General features: G+C 36.4%; 2 protein-coding genes across 2 annotated transcripts in view; both read right to left on the bottom strand.

Annotated features, from left to right (window-relative positions):
- The window catches only part of chrnb1 (cholinergic receptor, nicotinic, beta 1 (muscle)), a 44,150-nt gene extending 22,717 nt beyond the window's left edge, over window positions 1-21,433 (bottom strand). Inside the window, exons 1-7 of the mRNA XM_007250163.3 lie at window positions 21,179-21,433; window positions 17,367-17,500; window positions 10,705-10,749; window positions 10,011-10,120; window positions 6,026-6,134; window positions 2,959-3,103; window positions 583-771 (exon numbers count right to left, since the gene is read on the bottom strand). Of these exons, the coding sequence (XP_007250225.2) occupies window positions 583-771; window positions 2,959-3,103; window positions 6,026-6,134; window positions 10,011-10,120; window positions 10,705-10,749; window positions 17,367-17,500; window positions 21,179-21,239 (793 nt within the window). The 5' untranslated portion in view covers window positions 21,240-21,433. The remainder of the gene's footprint in view (window positions 1-582; window positions 772-2,958; window positions 3,104-6,025; window positions 6,135-10,010; window positions 10,121-10,704; window positions 10,750-17,366; window positions 17,501-21,178) is intronic.
- Window positions 1-26,737, bottom strand: part of LOC103037073 (UDP glucuronosyltransferase 5 family, polypeptide G1) — a 246,053-nt gene that overhangs the window by 133,855 nt on the left and 85,461 nt on the right. The window lies entirely within an intron of this gene.

The following is a 26,737-nucleotide window of genomic DNA, read 5'->3' as shown; positions in this document are numbered from 1 at the left end:
AAAAAACGAAAAAGGAAAATATATAAGGTGTGCAGATGAACAGAACAATGTTTTGTAAATGCTTGAGGCTGGATTGTTAACAGCAACCCATGGTTGGAAAAACATGTACCAACCACTAGACGGTAACTGGTTATCTTACTGGCTACAGCACTGAGCCACTGTTTGGATAAGCATTTATGCAGAGCTCAGTAGGTTTGTCTGATCAGTGGTCAACAGCAGTAATCAGCACTGGGGCTTCTGGGAAATGTAGTTCTGAGATCTGCTCCCAGCTTCTCTTCTATTACCCTTTATTATATCATGACTATAGACTAAGCAAAAAGACTCTAACAGGTATTCTTTGACTCTTAATACTGTTAAATATAAGTTAAACTACTACAAACAAATTACTTAACCAGACAACGTTGCTGGCCACTGTCGGAACTTGCAAACTGACCATTAGAATATATAATTTCCATCATTTTATCCGCAGCTTTACAATGCAATACAAAACTCGACCACTGTTTTAATCTCATTCTAGGCCACACATTATGTATCCTGTAATAGAAAGTAGTCTTAAAAAGATTGCTGGTACTAAGCCCTCACCAGCATCTGGTGGAAGATAAAAGTTGAAGATGGCAATGATAGTGATGAGGATGCAGGGAAGGATGATGTTGACCACGTAGTACATGGGCTTCCGCTCGATGATGATGTAGAAGGTGATGTCTTCATACAGGTCTTCTCTCTTTACGTTCTTTCTGGAAGGCTTGTGGCGGATATGCCACTCACCGCTCTCTGTGATTAAATAAACAATGTTAGGAGTTAGAGATGCACTAAATATGTGTCAGAAAATTGCAACATTTTTGTATCAAAGTTGCAGTTTTACAGCTGAAAGATCAGATTTGGTGGGCTTTGGTAAGTAGAGATAGTTCAGGAAGCAAGCTAGCTTACTTTGTTTGCTTAAGTCTGTTCTTTCTCTGTGTGAATTTCAAGTCCCATTTGATCTCCTGTGGGTCTATTTGATCTCGATGTGGCTTTATTTAAAAGTATTGTGCTGTTTTAAGTAGGGGTGGGCAATATTGTATCATATACAATATATCGTTACACAGAAATATCATGATATTAAAAATCCATATCGTGATAACAGGGATGTTCTGTCTTAAAAGTAGTCTATTATTTACTGTGAAGTTTTAAGTGTATTTATTGTATAATTGTTTTGGTTAGTTTATATCGTTGCTGACCTATGAAAAAAAAAAACACTTATCTCCATTTTTGTTAATTTTTAGTTTACTACATAATTTGAACAGACAAACTGTCCCTTACACTGTGCCAACATTTCTTAAAGCATAGACCAAAAGAAACTCTTCAAAATGACCTGAAATAAACTCTTTTTCCTGAAAGTTTACAAGGTTTTTATTTTGTTTTGGAGATAAGTGTTTTTCATTGGACAGCGGCGATGTGCATGCACTAAATATTCTGCAATATTATTTGCTGCATTATATTATTTTATGCTATATTATTTATTTTGACACAATATGATTATACTGTTATACCATTATACTATATTCCTGAAATGAATTAATTATTTTAGTTTTCCTATATCGGCAAGTAAATCGTTATTGCAAAAATACCCTAAAATATCGTGATATTATTTTAGAGCCATATCGCCCACCCCTAATTTTAAGAAACTGGACGCCTTTATTTCCTTCAATCCTCCATTCTTACACTCATGCTTAGATCCATTACTCTAAAAGCATGTAAAATCTGTCTTAACATTGTACTATAATTATATATAATATAAGGGTACCACTTTAAAATAAGGATCCCTTATAAAGAGTTCATAAAGGAGTTGATTAATGGCTATAAACTAGGTTGTAAACCATTAATAAGCACTTACAACACATGAATAGAAAGCGCAACAGTGGCCTCAATGCTTATCTTAATTTGTCTTTTCTATCAGTCAGCATTAACATAACTAATACACTAACATAGAAAGTCAGTTTAATATGATTTATAGACACACATATATACACGTATCCTAGCAAACAAAACTAATATGCCATGAACCTGTTGATAAGTTAATATAATTAAACTAACGTAACACCTTAGTATACACCACATTAGGAGTACTGGATAACTATTTAATAAAGTTAAAATAGTATTTTAAAATATATGTTAATGCTGACTGATGGAAAAGACAAAGATAAACAGTATGAATGAATGTGGAATAATTATTTTGCAAACAACAGGCCACTGTTAACCTTTCTATGTATTTGTTGTAACAGCTTATAAGTAGTTTTAAAGTATTTACAATGTAATTAATAATCATTATAGACTCATTTATAAACCATTTATAAACCCTTTATGAAGGAGTATTAAAGTGGTACCTATTTAATTATATATATCATTATAAAATATAATATTTTATTATAACATAATTATAATAAAATAACAATTATCTATGTTATAGCCATGTTAAATAGTAGATTTAAAATGACTACATTTATACAAATATGGTTCCTACAAGTTGTGATGCAGGAAAATGACAGAAATGTGACAATGTGAAGTATATGTTGTTTTCATAACTAATAAGTTTTATAGTACTGTACAAAATATTTTTTTATACATATTTTTAATCCTGTTCCCCTTACAAAAACACATTTGGTATTAACTGAAACGTTAAATCCACAAATTAATGAGCAAGTATCACAGCTGGAGGATGTATTAAATGAGTATGGGTGCATATATTGTACTTTCTAAATTTTATTCACTCTTTTTCAGCATGTGTTACCAAGACTAAGGTCACTTGAATACCCTAACCTTGTTCTGACGGGTACTGTAAGTCTCTGAGGTAGTGAATAACACATTGGCTGGAACAAAACGCCCGCAGACAGCAGTTTCTACACGGGGAAGCCCCTACTGTTGTTCTGCTCTGATATACACTGTGCTGTTTTTTGTGTGTGTGTGTGTGTGTGTGTGTACCACTGAAGCCTGTGTCATAGATGATCTCCCGGATCTCATTGCCTCTCTCGTCCAGAGCGTACTGCAGATCCACTTCTGAGGAGTCGTACGTGTACGAGCGGAACACCATGGTGCAGTTCTGCCAGTCGAACGGAAAGTACGTCACCTAAAAAAAGAATAACAGACAGAAAAAGGGAGCTACATCAGAGAGTGTCAGTGTAGGGGTGTGTGGATTTGCTGAGAGGTTGTTTATGTGAGTGAAAGTGTGTGTTTGTCTGTCAGTGTGTGTGCCCTTGTATGTCTTGCATTCTTTCATTCTCAAACAATATCCTTTAATCATGTCTTTTATTCTCATGTGGACACACACACACACAGGCAGATCAAAGACAAACAAACTAGAACGAGGACAAACTATAGCAAGAATAAAGGAAATGAAGGAAGGTAAAAAGTTCAGAAAGTGGAAAGTGTAGCTAAAAAAAATCTAAACTTTTATTTGGACCTTCGTCTGCAGAAAATTAATTTAATATAAATATATAATATTTGGCTTGAACCTTGAAATTTCTTTTGATCCCAATAGATGTTCATTAATTTTAACTTTTATAAGCTCATGCCAATTTAACATAAACTACACTATTTTGCCAAAAAGTGTCGCCACTTTTGGATGGAGCTGCTCGGCCATGAAAACAATTTCCATGAATCTCTCTATGCTCTCTTGTTTCTAAGCGAATCTGAAGCTACATAAAGTTTGGAGGTGTGTAGTGATGTAGTGACTCTGCAGAAAGTTGGGTTCCTTTGTGATCTATGCTCCTCAGCCGATACTCTGTTATTTTACACTGACAGAGCACAGAGTCGCTGTCGTTCCCAGTCTCTTCCACTGTGTTATAATAATGTCACTGACAGTTGGCTGTGGAATATTTAGTAGTGAGTAGTGAAATTTCACGACTGGACTTGTTGTTGCACAGTTGCTGCATCCCATCACTGTACCACAGTGCTGGAGTTCACTGAGCTCCTGAGATCCTGAGAGAGACCCATTCTTTCACTAATGTTTGAATAAGCAGTCTGCAGCAGGTCTAGGCAATTAGTTTTATATAGCTGTGGCCATTGATGTGATTGGAACCTAAATGCAATGATTTTGTATGGGTGAGTGAATACTTTTGGCCATATAGTGTAGTTTCTTATTGTATCATTATTAGAGATTTGATTTATCTTGCTCCTAGGGGGTGTCCAAACTACGGCCCACGGGCCATTTGCAGCCCTTTTTTCCTTTTTGGAGCGGCCCGCGAGGTATTTAAGAAATAGAATGAAAGTTGGCCCGCTGTTAAGCAGGTTTTTATAAAGTGAGATTCAAAGTTTGAACGCTAGGTGTCAGAAACGGGCCAAAGAGTTTAAAAGCGGAGAGAGTGCGCATTTCTAGCACAGAAAAACAGAGCAAAGTGTCTAAAAGCGGAGAGAGTGCGCATTTCTAGCGCAGAAAAACAGGCCAAAGAGTCTAAAAGTTGCCGTAATTAAGGAGTTTAATATTAAGAGACATCATGAAATTAAACATCAATTTGAAAAATCTTAGTTTACACAACACTGTCAAAGATAAAGATAGTAAGTCAAGTAAAATGGTGTGTAAATGAAATAATCAGGAAAAGAGTATTATTTAAAGTGGTATATTTCATTATTTGTTTTATTACAGAGTGTGGCCCGTGACTTCAAATATTTCTCTCCTTCTGGCCCCCAACAAAAAAAGTTTGGACACCCCTGATCTAGAAAGTTGAATTTAAGCTTTGAGCCACAACTAAAAGATACGCATTTTACAAGCTGAGCAACTGAAATCTGTAGGCTGAAATAAAAGAAGCACGTAGACTGAGAGAGAAACAGAAATATTGCAGGATTTTACACAAATAACTTATGCAAATATATTATGCAGTGTTAGACAGTTCTCAAAGAGCATTTTCCTGCCTGAGGGGAAATTAATGTGGCACTACTTTCTATATTACAGGTTATTGGATTATCAACATGATTTTACTGTGAAAGTCTATAATATAACATGTTATACTGTTGCTTTTGAAGCTGAAGTTCAAGGTATTGAAAGACAGATCCAAACATACTCAAGCTATTAGGAAATAGCAATTATATAGTAACCATGTTGTTGTAACTTCAGCTTCAAAAGCAACATTATAACATTATGTAGAACTTGTTTTTCATGAATGAGTAGGGCTGCATCTAATTATTTCTTTGGTAGTCGATTAATCTGATGATTATTTGTCTGATTGGTCAACGATTTTTTCTACTATCTCTGTTTTCTGTGGGTATGACTCCTAACTTCAAAATGACAAAAACAGCCAAACATAGGACTTAAATTAAGATATTATTTTAAATAAGTGAACGCGAGTAATTAAAGCAGCATTGTCTAATTACTGAAGCTAGCTCACAAGCTGAGCAATTAACACTCAAACTACCCAACTTCGGGCCTAAAAAAATGAATAATGCTCAAACTTTCTATAAGTCATCCCCTGTTTTAAACACTTATACTAACACTGAACATGATTATTAAGTGTATATATTTTTGGTATCTTTCTTTGCTTAAATAATGTGTTGACAAATTTGCCAATGAATGCAAACATCAAAAAAAGCAGACAGATTGTTGTCTGAAAATATTTACAGGTGTAAAGTTTGTTTAACTCAGCGTAAACCTGGTTATTCTTTAATACGTTAAATTGTTGCAAACTGATGTAATACAGAAGCTTGTTTGCCTATTTGCCAGATATCCGCAACCATTTGACATGCAGTGGGCTGTGGTGGCTCAGCAGTTAGAGCACCGATCCACTGATAACACAGTTGTGGGTTTGATACATGGGTTTGGTGGGCTGCCACTGTTGGGCCCTTGAGTAAAACCCTTAACTCTCACTGCCCTGGGCACCACAGTGATGGCTGCCCACCACTCTGGGCACGTGTTCTCACAATATCACTGTGCGTGTCTTTTGAGTGTACTCAATATTGTGTGTTTGTTTGTTCACTGCACAGATGGGTTAAAGGCAGATGTTAATTTTCCCACTGTTGTTAATAATACCAGTATAATTATTATTATTGACTGTCCTACCTTAACTCCACAGGAGCTGCGGTAAAGAGCTGGAGGAGTCCACGTTACTCTGCCATTACTGTACGCCTGCACATGAACATGTAGAGCCACGTGGAACACGCCATCGTTGCTGCAGACACACACACACAAGCAGAAAAATAAATGTTGTTTACACAGTGTAAATGTGTTTTACTCCACAGTAAAACACATGCTTTAATTACTCACGTTCTGTTACCTTTATTAATGTCCTGAACATAACTATTGGGGATAAAACAAGCTAGAAATTAATCAACCAAATAATGTACAATCAGTTACATTACACTCAGTTCAGCTCTAACTCTCACCATCAACATTCTGAAACATATTTAGACAAAAAAACAACAAAAAAAAAAACAATAATGTGAAACAAAGCGAAGCACTCGCTACAGGATTTTGCTGAGTCTTCACAGAGCGTGCTCAGAAGCACATATTGGATATTGAACTTTCCGGTTTGAGCTTAGGTACCGGTCCACTGACCATCATTCTGCAGACACAGACGCTTAATAGTATCAATCTCAACACGCTCAGATGCTTCCCCTGGGTTACGCAAAGATAAATTATTATTATAATGTACAAAAAAGTAAAAAAAATAAAATAAAAAGCAAGGTAAAAAAGTATGGGTAAAATGTAAATAAAAATAGATGACAAGGATTTGCCAATCTCAGAGAGCCATATTTTAATCATAACAAGCATAACACAGAACAATAATAATAAAAAAAGAATCTTATTTAGAATGTGATGGCAGGACCTTTGTTTCATGATGCATCAAATGTTTTCTATTGGTAATCGGTTTCTATCTGAACTGAAAGGACTACAGAATGATGCATGTGGTCTTTGTTTAAATTAAAAGTGAGCTAGAGTCATGGCCAACAATACTGCCATCACTGACTACCTTTATTATTATTATTAGAATTAGAAGTACTTTGTTATTTACATGCTTATTTCTGTTGTTTGCATTGGAGCAAAACAGAAAAAGCAAAAAAAAAAAAAAATCTGGTATGACACTATACAAAACTCCAGAAATGAAAAAGACAAAACTATTGCACACCCTTTGAAAACAGTAGGTAAAATTAATCGATTCCTGTAAGCATGAATGCGTAGGGCTGTAAATAATAATTTATTTTGTGGTCTAATCTGACGATTATTTGTCTGATTAGATAACAGTTATTTCTGCCATCTTCTGATTCCTGTAAGTATGACTTCTAGGTTCAAAATGACAGAAACAGCCAAAGTGGGATTTAAATGCCCTTTAAATGCACTGAGTAAATGAGTCAATATGTAATATTGTTGTGTGTAAAGCTAAGTGTGAATTGAGTGAACGAGCAGCCCTAAACCCTCCCTGGTTGTTATAAATGAACCATGTTGTCGACACAACATTGTTGATTATGTCAAATTATTGATGCAGCCATAGGTCTGTTTTTTGTAGCACCTCTCTGCTGGAATATGGATAACCAAAAATTTGCTTTGTAATTTTAATTCTAGTTCTGTGAGTGGTGACACATTTTCTAAAAGAAGTGCAGAGGTGCCAATATTTTCTGCCATGACTGTATCTCAATTAGATAAACACAAGTAATAAGGTCATCATTTGGAATACAAAGCTAACTGAACTGAACTGAATGTGAAATGACTACAGTGTCCACAGTGTAATTCTACACTTCAGTCCTGAGTGCTGGTATCCAGGTACTGCAGAGATTAATCTCTCCTCTAATAAACCTGAGTCAACTCACTATGGATTTGATACTGCTGATGTTTAGCTGATGAGACATGTCTGTTCGGTTAGAGCGAAGTTTTGTGGAGCAGGTTCTTGGGACTAGAAAACCCAATTTTACAGATATGTACTCATATAATTTCTATATAAGATGTTCAAAGCATGGCACTACACTGCCTGGCCAAAAAAATATATATATTTCAAATATTTTTTGTTGGACCACCTTTAGCTTAAGTGATTGCAGCACACATTTACTGTGGCATTGTTTCAATAAACTTCTGCAATGTCCCAATATTTATTTATTTATTTCAATCCAGTGTTGCATTAATTTTTATCAAGATCTTGCAGCAGCATTGATGATGGTAGAGTCTGACCACTGCACAAAGCCTTCTCCAGCACATCCCAAAGATTCTCAATGAGATTCTCAACGATCTGGACTCTGTGGTGAACTCTCTCAATCCATGTGTGAAAATGATGATCTCATGCTCCCTGAATCACTCTTTCACAATTCCAGCTCCATGAATCCTGACGTTGTCATCTTGGAGTATGGTCGTGTCATCAGGGAAGAAAAAATCAATTGATGGAATAACCTGGTCTATATTCAGTATATTCAGGTAGTCAGCTGACCTCATTCTTTCAGCACATACTGTTGCTGAACCTTAACCTGCAGATCAACTGTAGCATCAACCCCACATCATTTACTTAGTTAAATTCAGGTGGAGACTTTTTTTTTTGGCCAGGCATTGTATAATAAACATCTCAGTGATTTTCAGACCAAACTACAAACTCACTACTGCAATCCATATGTTTATCTTTAATTAATCAGAAAAAAAAAAAATAATTCTCATCATGTTTACTGGTTCCTTTTCACAGAAACAGAAGCAGACCAGGGATAGTATTAAATCACTGAAGCTGAGGAGAGAGAGAGGTCTGTCTGTGCTGCTGCCTCTCTGGGAGGTGTAGGAGATGCCGAGAGGATTTTAGCACGGCCACACCCCTGATATTGGAAACCCTGCTGTTTAATTGGCTATAACACTGAAATTAACAAATTTATGGCGCAGTTAATGGGAGTCTGCCTACTTGTATTCACAGTTATTGAGTGTGTGTGTGTGTGAGAGAGAAAAGAGACAAGAACAAAGAGACAAAGAGAAAGTTACTGCGTCTCTCAGTTACACTCTTTTTTGTCAACAGACAACCCATTATATTAAATATAATATACTGCAAATACTTTACTGTATATTAAACTCAGATCAGATGTTAACCTAATTACTTATTTTGCATGGCATTCTAATTTGAAGATGTTGCATACCATATATTTCATCAAGTCTTTATAAACTACAGATACCAGATAGATGTAAGTAAAAAATTAGAATATATATAATATATATAATTTATAAATTAATAAAAAAGTAATACTTTTATAAATGACCAATTTACGTTTGGTTCTTTACATTTTGTAATTGGGGCTGTCAAATGTGAGCCTAAAGAAATATATATTCTATTTGAAAAATACTGTGATCAGTAATGCAGCATTTTTCACCACTAAGCCACCACTTCAGTTTTTGAAGAAGATGTGTTGGAAGCAACTTCCAGGAAAATGTTAAGTGTATGGATCTGAGGCGATCTGACTGATACTGAAGGCCGAACTGTGGTGGCTAGACTGTGTCAGAGCATCACCAAAACAGCAGCTTAGGCAGAAACTCTTGCTGGGTTTTCTCAGCATGCTGGGGTCAGTATCTACTAAAAGTGCTCTAAGAAAGGACAACTGGTTAACTGATGACAAGACATTAGAGATTATAGGGCTCTTTGATGTTGGGGACATCTGCCCTTAAGGCTCTTTGATGATACATGTGGGAAAACTAAGACTAGCTTGGTCAGAGCCCAGGGAAGACTGGTGCCAACCTGCTAAAAACTGACTAATTAATACATTTTTTATTAGTTCTGAATATGTCTTGTCTGTGAGTCTGTGCTGTGCCTCAAGACATCAGAACACACTAATAGGGAGGTGGTTTTAATGTTATGGCTGATTTGTGTAAATGCAATCAGTGAAACTCTCCAGAGGCTCTTCTCATATGTAAGCATACTTTTGTTATTTTTTCAATAATTTACAGTGTTAACGAATTTATTATGACAGCCGTAATTATACAATATTTAATTTTAATGTGGAAACTAAGCTTTAAATTAAACAGTCTGCAGTCTTGTAGTATTACTAACTCGCATGCACACTCACACTCACACTCAAACACATGCACTACTTACTTGTTGATTAAAACGATATCTGGCAGCCACACTTTTCCAGCGGGAATTCGCATTACGTCAATCCCGTCATGCTGTTTCGGATCCCAGGCCAACCGGTGATCCTTCCACTCCTGCAATATACCCAGCCCACAAAACAAAGCATGAATATGGGCCACCTGACTATAGAGCAGCGCTTTCTCAGCCTGAGGAGATCAACAACCACAGGCCAGAGCCCTTATGTCTGCAGGAACATCAAATAAAAGCACACAGCACACGCTGAAGAACCAAAGGACAAGGCAAGCGGGGACAAAAGCAGCCGGAAACAAAGTGCAACACCTTGGAAATGAGAATGAGAAATCATCACTTCATCACATTATTTCAAATTTGCCATCCTCTGCCATTAATTATACTGGATGCAATTTCTCTGTGCATTTGTCCGTGAATAATATCTGGGACATTTGCATAATTTTTCATTTTGCATAATTTGTTCTTCATTGTTTCTACTGTTCATGCCCGCCGGATAATGGATGTGTGTGCATGCGTGTTGTGTTGACATTTTGGCCCGTTAAGCTGTGGCTGCACAGAGGCCAGAATTAAACAAATTTCTCAAATAAGGTCTTCTGAATTTGATATGATGAACGGCCACATTTCCCAGTCTGCTCCAGCTGCAGAACCAGCTAACCACGGATCACGGCTCTGCTGCATCAGCACTCACCAGGTTCATGATTACGACGGTGTTCATTTCTTCATCTTTCATGTTCTGTGGTGGAAAAAGAAAACACATGAGCAGAAATATACTAATTAAACACATTCCTTACATCACAGGCTCATCTTTGAGAACTCAGTTAAAATCTATTAAGGTTTTATAGTTTTATTTGTAGGGTTAGGTTTTGATAAATGTTCAATACTAGGGTAGATTTGACATAATACATTTTACCAAAATACCATACACACTCATAAATCAAACACATAAATGAATCAAAATCTGCATTTAGAACCTCTATTTAGTATAAATTTGTGTAATCAAAATAATCAATATCACCTTGCCCATATTGTACCTTTTATTTTTGTTTATATTCATTGGAAGCAACAAAGAGAAGAACTCAAGCATTGAGGAAATTGAGCAGCTTTTACCAAAGACAAAAAAAATGCCACGCCAGTCATTTAATATAAAACAATTATTTGTAATTAAGGTAATAATGATCTGAGTTTATATCACCCAGCTATACAATGAGGTGTGCCTGAAGACATATCAGCAAAGAAAAGATTAGTTTACAGCTTATAAGTTATTTTTCACAATTGAAACAATGGTCAGTTTTTAATATAACAACGGACAAAGACCATAAACTCTGATTCCATGATACATTATATGCAACACATGTTGACACCCCTTCTTAATAATGCACACAGCTGCATTATTAAGCTGCAGCCAACTTGCTAGATAACACACGTGTACTCGTTTGTTAATTTTTCCAATTCTATATCCATCAGCTTGTCAACAAATGCATGTTTAGAGCTAGTGGTTCATGAGGGGAAAGCTCAAAGCTCAATTTATATTTTTGACAGTGGAGTAAAAGTGAATTACACACCCCAGCTGTAAAATAGTAATATCTATGAGGATATAAACATTGAGGAAAAAGATGCTAGTATGATAAAAGGTATGCAGAGAAACAGAAGGTTGTGTACTATTATGTGTGATTTAATTACACTATTCTACAACATTTTAAAAAGCTTAATGTCCCCAAACCATAACTAGCAATACAAGCTTAATGGTTCATTATCTGCACAAGCCAGATCACAGTCAAAATCATCTCTAGTAAGCTACACATTTAAATTACATATTTCTATCATTATTATAATCTTTGACTTAGAAGAAGAGCTGATGATCTGAGGCTGAGTATATGTAAACATTAAAAAACAGTCATTCAGGAGACTCGTGTGCAACAGGTGGGCATGTTGCAGTGATTAGCAAGACGAGCACTCTCTAGGGGTACAGGAGCAGCTTGGAATTCTCCTCCCACAGTGCAATGCGTGCTGGTGCCAGCAGGAGCCGGGGTTCAGCACTGCAACCAGAGCAGCCAGGCTGCGGGGATTGTTTGAAGAGGCAGGCCATGGTGGCGCTTCTATTTAAAGCCAGGGCAGGAATGTTTGAGAGACAGCTGCCTTTACCCCCAGCACAGGACACACATACACACAAACACACACACACACACACATGTGAGGGGGATGGGATAACAGGGCACTGCAGATACAAATTACCATCATACACTACCTTTCTACACATATACATGGTACCAGTCAAAAGTTACTCACACACCTACTCATTCAATTATTTTATTTTATTTTATTTTCTCCTACATTGTAAATGAGTACCTAAAGAGGCAGTCAGTATTATTTTGTTTCTTAACTAAAAGCAGAAGCATTTCTGAGTGGAGAAGGGATACAATATTCTGTTCAATGGTACCAGTGTGCTAGAACAACAATCCCTGCTAAGCCTAATATATTAGTTGTAAAAACTGAGGTGTCTGGTAGCTTTTTGCTTAAGTTCTTCTGGCCACGTTACGCGTCTTTACGTACTTACGTCACATGTACAACCTCTAAAAGAGGATCTGGCTCAGGTTTACTGAACACAAGCAGCTGGTGGAGCATTGGAGACTTCAGAAGGGGAAACTCAGACCTCAGTAACTCATTCACTCATAGTAAATACAAAGTGTGTTGCTGATGTAAAATGTCTGACTGAGCATAACCTGGAATCGGATTCATCCACTCTGAAAGGAGATCGCATCACATCCGCCCATTTTAAAATGATTCTTCCGCATGATCGGTGCAATTACCCATTCTCACCTGAGAGGACCTAAATCCCAAAACTTACGGACATCAGCTTTAAGTCATCAAGACTATTAAAGAATACATATGGAATCGTGTATTAACTTAAAAAAGTACTAAAAAAATAAAACATTCTCTGTGAAGCATTTAGCTGACTCTCATCTGGGGTTAAGCTGCTTGCTGTTTCTGAGGCTGGTAACTTATGAACTTATCCTGTGCAACAGAGGTAACTCTTAGTCCTCCTTTCCTGGGGCGGTGCTGATGAGAGCCAGTTTCATCATAACATTTTTGATGGTCTTTGCGACAGCACTTGAGGATACTTTTAAAGTTCTTGACATTTAACAGATTGACTAACCTTCATTTCTTAAAGTATTTTATTCTTTTAGAATATTACTAAAATAGGACTATTCTCTGTATACCAATTCTACCTCTTCACAACTTCACAACTGATGCTCTCAAACTCAATAAGAGGCAAGAAATTCAAGTAATTAACTCTTGACAAGTTCAGCACAGCTGTTAACTGAAAGCTCACATTCCAGATGACTCTACCTCATGAAGCTGACTGAGAAAATCCAGCCAATTTGTGCAAAGCTGTGATCTAAGCAAGAGGTGCTACTTTGAAGAATCAAAAATATTAAACATATTCTGGATTGTTTAACACTTTTTGGTTACTAATTAATTCCATATAATTTTAGCTTTATTATTAATCTACAATGCAGAACTTTTACAAATAAATCTTAAGGTCTTTTTAAGGTCTTGACTGGAAAGGTATATAAGCACTGTCATAACTGTCAAAGTTATGATGTCATATACAGATGTTTACTTATGCAGGATTTATGTGCACGTTGTAATAAAGAGTCACTTTAATACAACACCTTGCCCTACCTTATAAAGACTTTGGTACACACATCTTCAGCAACATAATAAATGACTGGAGCCTATTAAAGCCGTAGTGTCAGCCAATCACAGGCTGTAATTTGGCAGATCCTTTAAGATTTGGCACACAGGCCTACTTTTATAATACATACATATAGGTCATGATATCCTATGTGACTGGTTATACTGGGAGAGGGGGGAAATAATTGTTCTTCACTTGTCCTACACTGCACAGTCTGTGTGAGCCCAGTACATAGTAAAAATTAGAACACATAACAGAAGATTCATTTGGTTTAGTGTTTGTAAACAATTGACAGCTTTTCATCATCTGTTCATTAGATCACTGATTTCATTCATAGAACATAATTCACTTGTTTAAATTTACATTTAAATATGACGGTATTTAAATAAAGTCACCTTGATCAAGAACATCCCATTTTAAATGTTTTACAAGACACTACTGAACAAACTATATATTTTCTTTTTTATTTTAAATAAATGTACTGGGTCAAGGTAGATTTAGGAGTCTAGCCCAAGGACTCTTATTGGTGTAACGCAGCATCCAGTCACTCAGACTGGGAATTGAACCCTAGTCTTCCAAATTGTGTAGTAACTCACTGGATAAGCATGGTGTTATCCACTGCACTAAACCAACCAATACACTACAATGAAATAGCTTTGAAATAACAGACTAAATCACTCTATTTTTGCTAATTAATATTTATTTAATTATTTTATAGACAAATTATGCAAATTGATGTTGTCATGTTAACTTCCTTTAAAATATATTTTCTATGAAAGAAAAAAAAACACTGCCAACCCGCATGAAGGATAAAATTACTTCCAATAATTTGAACAGATATTCTTTCTATGATGTAACATAAAATAACAGTTTAGAACAATAGCAGCAATATTAGTCTTCATTCCAGACTCTCTCACACTTCCACTTTCAATGAATCTGTATATTTATTTCTATACGTTTCTAAAAAAAATCACAATAAATTGTTTGAGTGGGAAAAAATATTGAGATCTATAATTTTGTTTGCGACAAGTGCTGCCAAATATCAATATTTTTATTAAAACACGGGCGCACTAAACTCCTGCTAAAAGACTCGCCTCCTAATTTAAATCAAATGAAAGTGCAAACCTGCGGTGAAGAATTTTGTTTGTCAAATTTTGTGAAAATGAACCCATTAATTTGATTATTCAGGAGTATTTTATCCTCTTTAGTAACACAAATGCCGAGATGTCTTTTAGAGAATTGTCTTCAGAAATATCGAGTATCACAGAATCACAGTATCATGATTTCATCATTATCGTAGGTGAATATTTCAGACAGGAAGTAGTTGTGTGCGAAAGAATGAGCAACAGTGAGAGACAGAGAGGGAGTGAGAGAATGAGTGAGGGATGGAACGAGACCACATGCATGCCGATGTGTGTATCTGTGTACGTAAGTGTGTGTTATCTGAGACAGACTATTAAAGTTGACTGAAGGGAAGTAGGGGATACTATGACCTGGCTTACATGCGCCACTGCTCTGAGAACACTACTTTGTGTGCTAAATCTCACACACACACAAATACACACACAGGGACACTCACAACAGCTGAGCTGTTTCAGTTGGTGCTACAAACACACACTGTGCTTTAAACTCAAAGAGTGTCTTCTCAATGGTTAGGAATCAATGTTTATCACTTTCTCTAAGAGGAAAAGAACGTCTTATTGTAATGGAACTTTCCCCAATCTCTTCTAAATGATCTTTAAATGTCTGCAATTTAGTAGCTTTCAGTTCCTTTTCAATAAAGCCTTGAGAGCTGTGATTCAGAGAGAGTTAACCATTACTCAAATATATAGTGTCTCTAACAGAGCACCTTATTTATCTAACCCAGATAAAAAGTGCTCCTCATAGGCTTTCAAATAACACTTACCTTCAGGAACATGCAGTAAAATAAAACCACTAAATCACTAAAAACCTAGTAAACAAGTTAAAATCTACGTACAAAACTTTAAATCTTCACAAGAACAGCTTTAGAAGGACATCTCTGACTCATTCCCATGTCCCATTGTGTTTAGTATGATTTTTTTTTTTTTAAACCTAGTTTCCTCCTTTTAGCCAATTAGCCAACCCACTTACTAAGACTCAAGTCAAGTCAAGAGACTCTTATTGCCATTACATCTGACTACAGGTACACAGTGTAATGAAATTACACCATGGTGCAACGTGGAACAATACAACACACAACAAAGTGCAAAAGTGCAACATAGATCTATAACACTACAGTAAATACAATAAATACAGCTGACATGAGACAATTAACAGACAGGACAGTGCAGTGCAGTACTGATATGGTACAAAGGAAATGTGCATAGTGAAAACTCATAGAAAGAGATCTCAATCTCAAGGGACTTCCTGGGTAAATAAAGGTTAAATAAATGAAACTACTTTAAATTATACCCATTATGTACGCACACACACAATCACACACACTTGTCTCGCTCTGTACTGCCAATAGAATAAGACTCTCTGATAAGACTCTCTGATAAACATTACCAATTTAGCAATATGCCTAATGTCAGACGCAGGCTACATGGGTATAAAGCCACCAGCACTGAGATATGGTGCACTAAAAATGTGTTGTCTGGTTGTTTGGAATGAGTTGGGGAGCTTGAAGTGAAGTGGGATGAGGGTCAGCCAACATCCCAACCCCTGCTATGCTTTTGTTAATGAATGCAATCAAATCCTTACATTTATGCTCCAGTAAGAACTAATAACGGAGCTTCAGAAGAAAATGAATTAGCAGGGGTCTTAGATAGTAAACATGTATTTTGGTCATTGACCATGTTGGGTAATTCTGGGCTAAATGGGATCCATTGCACTCGTTTGTACTTTCTACAGACTCTGAACACTCTGGCAATTTTATAATCGGATCTAAGAAGAATTTTAGCTGATTTGTTGCATTTACTGTTATTTTGTATCACTATGTATCACTATGTACATGCAGCAGTTTTTAAAACGGTGTATGTGAAGGCAAGTTTTGTTGTTGCATTTGTGTCACAAATATGTTTGTGCACTAGGGGTGTCATTTCATAGAAATCGATCAAAATGTCATGGTCTCGAGCATCGAAGTAAAAAAGAATGTAACACTGTAGCCGACGGCGCGGACATTGTGACTGCTCAAAGAGCAGCCCTTTCTCCAGAGAATGTGGACACTCATCTTCTTAAAGAAAAACTTAAAAATATAAAAATAACAGTTGTTTTGTCTAGCCTCAAATATGTTAATAGTTTTGCTACCTTAAGGAGCATCTTTCTCTTAGATAGTTAATAATATATCGAGTCTTATTTTTCATGTTTAACTGTTATAGTTGGATAGAGTTCAGTTTGATAAGGCTCTTATTGTTCTATTATTTTGTACATGACTGTTTCTGTTTTGTTTTTTATTATTTATTTTATGTTGCACAATTGCTGTTTTAATAGTGCACACTGCTGCTACAAACAAGCCACTAGATTGCATTACATATATAACTTAATTAAAGATTAATCTCTGCTGTAAAAAAAGGAAAAAATCGGACCCTAAAATCGGAAATAAAATCGAATCGAGGATTAGAGAATCGTGACACCCCTAGTGTGCGCGTAAATATGTGTGTGTGTGTGTGTGTGTGTTTGTGTCTACTTACCAGGCTGACAAAGGATGCCAGGGTCATGCCAACCCTCACCACCACCTTGCTGTGCGGCGTTTCTGCTGGCCGCACTTTGACATTGTAAGAGGAGAAAAGTTTCTTCATCAGCTGATTCTCTGCTTCTGAGGCTCCTGCATGAGACAGTTCCATCAGTTATTCAAAGACTTTTACCTGTTTCTCCGTCTAATATACACTGACATGCAAAAAGTCATGGGACAGCAGTATGTAATTCGATAACGAAGTGTTGCCTCTTGTGAGCGAAGATGAGTGTGAAGTCAGAGTTTGAGCGAGGCCTGATAGTGTGCGTCAGATTACTCAAGTTGTGCAAACATTAAACATTCCTTGACCCACAGTGTCACCTGGACAAAAATGTCACGGAAGGCATTACCATCAAAAGTGGACAGCACAGTTAGTAATAATGATTTTGACTGGCAGCACATGGATTGAATTGTCAGCGTGTACAGACAAGCGATTCTCCACATCCACATTCAATAAATGAGACCCTACACACATAAACTACAGGTATAGTAGCATTCTTTAACTTCCAAGGGTCATGGCAAAAACCTCGGAACACAGTACTTCTTGTTCCATGACTTTTGGCATGTCAGTGTATATATATATATATATATATATATATATATATATATATATATATATATATATATATATATATATATATATATATATATATACACAGTAGGTTTTATCAGCACTACTCAGCACTAGTCATACAATCATGTGCATGTGAAATGTGAAAGAAACTCAATGTCACAGATAATTTCACAATACACCAATCAATAAATATATAAAACATTTATTAGAGGGAGCAAAGGAGCCAGGAAAAGGCAGCGGCCTTCATTATGCACCCCAGCACGTACGTTTGATGGAGCCTCAATTTTTGCTCCATAAGGCTAATAACCCTGATGTTTTTATGCATCACTCCTGTTTCCCTGCTTTCGAAGGTTAGAAGCATTTATAAGCGGCACTTTTGCCGCCGCCACATTCATCAAATGTCTCTGAGCCGCGGCCCCTGCAGGATCTGCGCTGACAATTACAAATGACAAGCATCACCCCACACACCACCTCCATTAGCAACTGCCAAGACAACCTGGTGCTGGATGCTGGCACACAAGCAACATTTCCAACAGCTCCCGTCTCTCAAAACGCAAAGGCCAAGCGCCCTTTCAGCATAAAGCGGCTTAAACTGAACTTTAAATACATGTGAAAAGTGAACATCAGCACTGAGCAAAGTAAAGACTGCATCAAAACAGCATGAAAGAAATTAGGACAAGAGAGAAATGCGATGTTTTTGGATGAAACACAGCATTGGAAAATAAATGAGGCCTTACGGAGGAATGCCATCTGCTGCTATGAGCTTGCTTCAGATGAGCCACTTGGAGGCTGACGAATAATTGCAACAATTAACCTCTCTGCAACACCTCTAAATTAACTCCCCATTTGAATAGTTGCTGATTCTGGATTTAAGTTAATTAACTAATTTCTTCTGAGCATATTTCACAGTCAGAATATAAAAGAAAACGATGTACTCTCCTAAAAGAGAAACAGTTTCAGGTACAACCACTTTGGGGATTATTAAACACTGCCATGTAGGTCAATCCCTTTTTCATAAAATAAATATTAAAAATGTGTTTAAATGTTTTCAGTCATCCAGGTCACCAAGTCTCTGGTGGCACTATAGTCAAAATATTCATGTGCAATTACCTGTATTTAACACTAATATGGTTGGTAAACAAAAATCCAGACAAACAAAGTTAATGTAGAGCTTGGCAGAAAAATGAAATGGTAAAAAAAAAAGCTGAGTAAACGCATTATTGCCTGTGTTCTCTGGTCAAACAATAATAAAAAAAGTTATTTTTATAAAGTTAAGGTTGCTTCCTTTGACCTGCAGTGCATCTGGGGACGTTATGCTATATTACAACCTACAAGCCTGTGACATTTACAGTAAATTTTCCTTCCCCTGAAGCATTTGCTTAGATGAAAGGTTAGCTTTCTCTAATATTTCCAGTGTAAGATCAAGCTGAGACATTTTCCACAACGTTCTCTGCTCATCTGTACCAAAAGTACAAGAAATTCTCTAGTGTAAAATGAAAGGTTGTGACCAAATGTGTTCTTTGTCCTCAGTATAATACTACTGTTTTTACTACAGTACCATAGTCTGTTTCAGCCTCGGCCTACACTAATTCTCCAAATACTTTTTTTCTTGATTAAAAAATATCTAGATTGGGTAAAAGTGAGTAGTTAAAATGTTACATTTTCTGGGACGGTTAGGAACTATTCAACTTTCCCTTAAGTATGTGAGAGAATATATGTGCTTTTTTTCATGGTCACTTCAGTTTGACTCTCAGTCATTGTATTTAAGTGCTTGTTTGTGTTATAACTTCTGTCTTTTACATCTAGCATGTAAAATGTAACTTATAGTTATGTTTTACTATCAGAGATGTTTTACCTAGCAAGTTTAGCAAAGCCATGTTGCTTATGCAAGGCCCAGCAGATCTTGGTCTAGGATTATATTTTGATTTCATGTTGGTTCTGTCCTGTTTTTAGTCAATAAATCTAGTTTGGGTAAACATCAGTGTAAATATTACAATCTATGGTGAGGTTTAAAAATATTTAACATTTTCTATCTGCAGCTCTGGATTTTTTTTTTTTTTTCGATTTTACCAAACTGAAAACCTCTGGAATATAATCAGGAAGAAGATTGATGATCACAAGCCATCGTACCAAGCTGAACTGCTTGAATTTTTGCACCAGGAGTGGCATAAAGTTATCCAAAAGCAGTGTGTAGGACTGGTGGAGGAGAACATGTCAAGATGCATAAATAATGTTATTAAAAACCAGGTAAATTCCACCAAACATTGATTTCTATACTCACTTAATGAGTATGAACTTTCTTTACAGTATACAATATATTTGAGGTCTGAAAGCTCGGCATCTTTTTTATTATTTCAGCCATTTCTCGTTTTCTGCAAATAAATGCTCTAAATGCAATTTTTTTATTGCAATTTGGGAAATTTTGTATGTAGATTACAGAACAAAACAACAATGTTCATTTTACTCAAACATATAACTTACCTATAAAAAGCAAAATCAGATAAACTGAAACAAAAAACTATAGTAGTTTCTTAATATTTTCCCCAGAGCTGTATATGGTTTGACTGATTCACGCTTTAATCACTGGATTTAAACAAGCGTTTGCTTCCAGGCACTGACTGGTTAGTAGAACGTATTCTAAACGTTACAGTTAGCGTTCTTAGAACGTCCAATCTGTCAAGTTTTCTGAATATTCTTAGTACGTTTATTTTAACGTTTTAGAACGTTCTGGTAGCGTCGCAGCAACGTCACTTGTGGGAATTTTTACATTTTTAGTTTTGGGAATGTTTCGACAATGTTTAGTACTTATATAGTTTGGAATGTTGCGTGAGAAACGTTTAATAACGTTGCTATGCAAATAATTTGTTTCTCACACGTTTTTAAAACGTCCCTGGAACATTATTTCAGTATTGTTAAAGGCTAACCTTCCTGGAAGCTTTTCAAAACATTGCTAAACGTTCTTGTAACGTTCTCTGATAGCTGAGGTATTACTGCTGTAATGTGTGTTGTCCTGGGATTTATACAGTCTGCCTGTCTGTCTGTAATATAAAATGTAACATATGTAGCTACAGTAACAGATTAGACACTTCAGCAGAGCCCTGCTACGCTAGTGTTAGGACCTGTAAATATATATCCTAATATCCTGTGTGTATATACCCCAACCCCACCACACCACTGTGCCCAACCCAGTAACTCACCTCCAGTTCCCACCAGGGCGAACACACAGCAGACCAGGGTGAGCCAGTCCACAGCCTTCATTATCCCCTCACTCACACTCACAAACTATCACAACTCTCACAACTCACTCACATTCACACAACGAGTCACACCCGGTCACTAAAACACAGTTAACACACATACGCTCCCACTGCGCGCGAGCATGTGTGTGTGTTCGGGGGCAGAGAAGGGGTGCCAGGTGGGCCTAGAGTAAACTCCTGAACACACACACACACACACACACACACACACACACACACACACACACACACACACACACACACACACACACTCAGAGAGCGCCACACACAGGCACACACGGGGTAAACACCCCCAACTACACACACTGCTGTGAGTACAGTTTAACTTTTTAAAAGCACTGCTTTAAATATAATGAGAGCAAGACATTAATAAATATATAAGTAAATAAGTAATACAAAATTATGTGGTTGTAAAAATGTTGTGCTTATTAAAAATAATACCATGCAAAACCTTGTCTTTCCCAAATAGAAGAATTTAAAAATGTCAACGTGTTCTTAAAATGGAGGTATAAAAAAATAATCACACACACACACAGACACACACAAAGCCCCCCAACCAGAACCATTAGTGTGAGTTTAAATGATTAAAACACAGATAATAATAATAATAATAATAATAATAATAATAATAATAATAATAATAATAATTAGGTTGTTGCCAATTTTGAGTTGTGTTTGTTAAAATACAGTGCCATGCAAAACCTTGTCTTTTTAAAATAGAAGACTTTTAATATGTCAAAATATATGTTCTTATAATGGATGTATGACACTTAATAAATAAAAAAGATTCCTTAAACTGTAAAGGTTATTTGATGTACAAATAATAGACATATGGTTGGGGCAAAATATGCACAGGTATTGCAAGCATATTTACAACTCTATTATTGTGTCTCATAATAATAATAATATATATATGTGTGTGTTTTTAATTTAGTTCCATGTCAAACATCCCATTGCAAATAATAAGCTTAAAAGCGCGGCAGAAATTTCCCACATTTATTATTAGCATTGCATGGGGCTTCCATTAGTGGGCTTAGTGTGCACTAGTGTACACTTTGGGTGAAAATAAAATAAGCCATGACTGTGATGTAACAGTTGTGGGGTTTTGGTATTGACCTGTTTAATAGTCTTGTTTTGGATATGCTGGATGTTCAGAGGTGGAAAGGAGGAAACAGTAGTGTTTAAGGTTCCCAACTTTCATTCTTAAACTCTGCCAAGATAAATACATTCATTTGTCATTCTTGGGTACCTTTACTGCTCTAGAATGGCAAGGGCTTAAGTTTTAAATTATGTCTGTAGGTTAAAAAGCACAAAACATATGAAATTTTGTGTGACAGTCACGATATTCTATTTGATCAAAAGCAGCAAGTGTCAGTTTTATGGTCATAATTATGACAGACTGTATGAATATAGAAGCCGGCTCAATCCCCTCTAGAGTTCATTTAGGGGTTTAACTCTCTTTGTATTAAAAGAAAATGGATGAATATGGCTTTATATTGATGGAGGCCATTTCAAGTGTGTGTTTTTTCAGGATTATAAGTTTTTAGATGTAATATTTGAAGCAGCGCCAACAGAATGATGTGAGCTCTTCTGGCCCGGTAGAAGCACCGCTAATGTGATTTAGGCCTGCACCATTTGTCTGAGTCATTAATATGAATTATTCACAGTTATTCAGGTTATCTCAGCAATTAGGTTAAAATACGAATCTTCAGTTTTAGCGCAGAGATTTATACCACTGCTGGTGTGTGCTGACACTTTTAGAGGGCTGCTGAAGTGAGAGGGTAGGAGAACACTCCAGTAATGTAGGCTACGCTTACAGGATTTCCTCCTCCATTATGTGGCGTATTAAATTCTTAATTTAGGAAGACTTGCTGTCGTGTCCAGGAACAGAGGAAGCAGAGCCAAAAGCTAATGAAAACACTCCATGAGGCTCATGTTCATTATGGGAAATTGAGGACTACAGGCTGTGCATGTTCTGCACCCAGTAAAATATGTTATTGATTGTCCTCATTTCTTTTTTAATTGAGCTAATATGCTTATATACTGAGACTCAATCCTGTTAACAAGCACAATGCATCTGAGTAGCAAAGTTTCCATCCACTTCCTGCACATTTTTATAGGTGATTAAATGAAAATGTGTAAAATAAATGATTTATTTTTGCTGCTCAGCAGCTTGCTTCCATCACTGATGTGATAATGATATGCAATGGCATTGTTTCCTGCAACTGAGCTTTCTTACATAAGGTTTATTTAATGCCTTTAGGCATGGTGGTCACTGTGAGAAACAATGGCTTTTTTCTATCACTCTGCCCTTAAGCAAGGAAAACTTTCCAGCCTGCTACTGTTATTAAATACAAAATGCAATTGATAAATATTTTGTGCTTGACTGAAAGGGATAATCAATAAGTTGTGTATAGCATTTCCTCCACCAATTCCATGTTTATCATCGCTGTCCAATGAAAAACAAGTATCTTCGTTATTGTGACTTCGAATCATTATTTCTTGATGAATGGACCAATAGAAATAATATGACCATTAAATAAAGACCTGAAATAAACTTAAACATTTACATTGATTTCATTGAAAGTTTAGAAGTTTTTTTCTGTTGCTGTTTTGAAGATACTTGTTTTTAGTTGGACAGCGGCAATATCATGTTCATTGCACACAGTTGGCTTCCATTACATCTTTGTAATCTGACCTTATTAATGCTCTTCTTATCACAGAGTGCAATTAAATCCTAACAGCAATGCTCCAGAGTCTATTAGAACACCTTACCTGTACAGTAGAGACAGTTACTCCAACAAAAGCAGCATAAACAATTTTTATTACTATTGATTTTGAAAGAAACAATGAATGAACAGGTACTTTTGTCCCAGTACCTTTATCCATATACTGTACATTAGTTTGTTCTGCTGCATCGCAAACTGCATCATTCTTTACCTTTCTATTCTTAATGGTGGTGCACTCATTGAGTGATGCACCATTAAAAGTGCTTGTTTGCAGCCATTTTTCTTCTTACCTTTTCATGTATCAGTAACTGGAAAACTGTCAGTTAAATGGAAACTATTGGCTTAAATTAGTGTTTCACTAAACAGCTAATCTCATCATCTTCTCAAACCTGATCCACCGCCTTAGAGTACTTGGTTTTCTGTGGAATACTGTTGGCATTGAGCTCAGTTGTAGACAGTGATACAAAATTCTAATTGGTTGTACTACAGTACCTGGACATTTGCTATACCCATTACATATAAATGTGTATAATTGTGTTTGCAAGCTTGTATTTGACATTGTTTGTTATTAGTATTATTTTATTGTGGGTTGTCCACTGATGCCCCCTTTTGGTTCACAAGCACTCAGTCAACTCTTCTAATTCAGTGGTTCAGTGGTTCAGTGGATCTCAAACTGTGGTACATGTAGGTGGTACGTAAATCATCCCAAGATGGTACACTGGATGATATATAAAAAAAAACGACATATATGTTTGGATTACAGATAAGCAGATGTGTGGAACAGTTGATCTTGTTTATCTTGTGAAAAGGCTGTTTGAGAACCACTGTTCTAATTCAATCTAATATTAACAACACATAACCAGCACACTGGCTATAAATATATGTGTATATGTATTGCTGTAACCCAAAAAATGTTTCTTCAAAATGGCATATTTACAAGGAAGCAAAAAAAATATATATTTTAATTACAATACTTATTATAAAGTATTAATTATCATAAGAAAATATTGATTTACTAGTGGTTCATGTAACACTGCATTTTGACCCAGTATTAAGAACATTACATCAAAAATGGAAATACAAGGTTTTTATATTACAGAATATATCATGTGACACCACGTGACACCAAAGGAACCAGTAATTTGTCCCATGACTTTTGCCATTACCCATGGAAGCTTAGGAACTCTGCGGGATATGCGTGTGGGGCCTCCTGCACTAAATGTGGATGTGATTTCTGCCTGAGTCACCTTTTGGAGTCTGTTTACATGGACAATTCTAGCCAGAAGCTGCTGGTCACGATCATTACCACTCAAAACACTGTCCGATAATTCTCATCACCTTACCATGAGCACACTGGCCAGTGTTTAACTTCACTCAGGTTACAAGATAACACCTCACAGCCTATACAGATAAGAGTGTTCCTAAGCCACCCTTTGAAGTAACACTTCATGATTATTTTGCATACTGCTATCCCATGACTTTTGGCATGTCAGTGTATATTTAGTGTGTGTATAAATAGTCATCCAACATAGTGTATTAAAATTACTTTGCTTATCCCACAGCTCTAGGATCAGGCTGTCAGAGCTGTCACACCATATTGTTCTGATAGTGTTTGATTTGGAGAGAATATGCAGACTTCAAAAACAAACAGAGCCAAAAATACAAGGAAAACACATTGAGGCCCAATTTTTTTTTTTACAATCATACAAATATATTAGTTTTATTCAATAATATCCAATAATATGTCTCCCTCAGACTCTGTGTAAGTTATTATAGAAATAGATACAGTTTCTATTGCAAATGCAGGGGCGAGGATGGACTGGGGGAAGGTAGTATGAATGGGGTAGTACTGATTTATTAAATAGGGGTCTTTTTTTAAATGTGTCCAGTAGATGTTGGTTCATGCATGCTTTAAGAGTACTGATTCTTCCACTGTTCTTCATTCATGTCATATTGCTTCAGGCATCAGTAAGAAGTCTTTGAATGCGTGTTCTCGAGACCTCTTCCGTCGTGATCTGTCATTCTGCTTTTTGCTGCCGTTGGTTTGGTTTTCCACCGTGTGTTTGTGAAATGGGGGAGCCAATCCTGACACGATTCCACTGAGATTGTCCCGTTTTTAGTTGGTGTTCTTTGTTATAAAAATAGTGTCATCGTGGCTTTGACTGGAAGACTTTTGACTCTCTTGGTTTGGAAGACGAAGGATGGGGAGAAAAGTAACGCAGTCTGTGTTTTTAAAATCCGTTTTTGGAAGACGATATTTTCCGATCATCCATGCAGAACATACAAAAAACTCCCAGGAGCCGTATGATATAAAGCTGACTCCATCAATCAGGATATGCCACACACATGGCTATAAGGTGTGCGTGTTTCTTTAAGGGTGTATAAGACAGTGATCACCAAAAAAAAAAAAAAAATCAAGCAGTCCATACTGCTGCAGGAGATCCAGGCAGATGACCCTTGGAGATCAAAGGTCAGGAGTTTTGTCACCTTTCAAGGAGCATCAGCTTTTGTCCACCGATGTCCGTAAGTGTTAATTCACCCTTAAACACTAACAGTCTTGTTTCCCCGGACTGAAGTGCATCAAAAAATTGCATTAATAGTCAGGGCGCAGAGGCGTATCCTCAAATCAACATTTCATTAACAATTAAACCTTAATCAGACAAAAACCTTCATCACACAAACATCTGGACAAACATGAAGAAAAAAAATGAATGAAAATGTGCTTATCAGAGGCATGACATACAGAGATACACACATACATACAGATATT

The sequence above is a fragment of the Astyanax mexicanus genome, chromosome 8 (genome assembly GCF_023375975.1).
Source record: "Astyanax mexicanus isolate ESR-SI-001 chromosome 8, AstMex3_surface, whole genome shotgun sequence".
Taxonomy (NCBI): domain Eukaryota; kingdom Metazoa; phylum Chordata; class Actinopteri; order Characiformes; family Acestrorhamphidae; genus Astyanax; species Astyanax mexicanus.
Note: the sequence above shows the minus strand (reverse complement) of the source record. Positions and strands in the feature narration are given on the sequence as shown.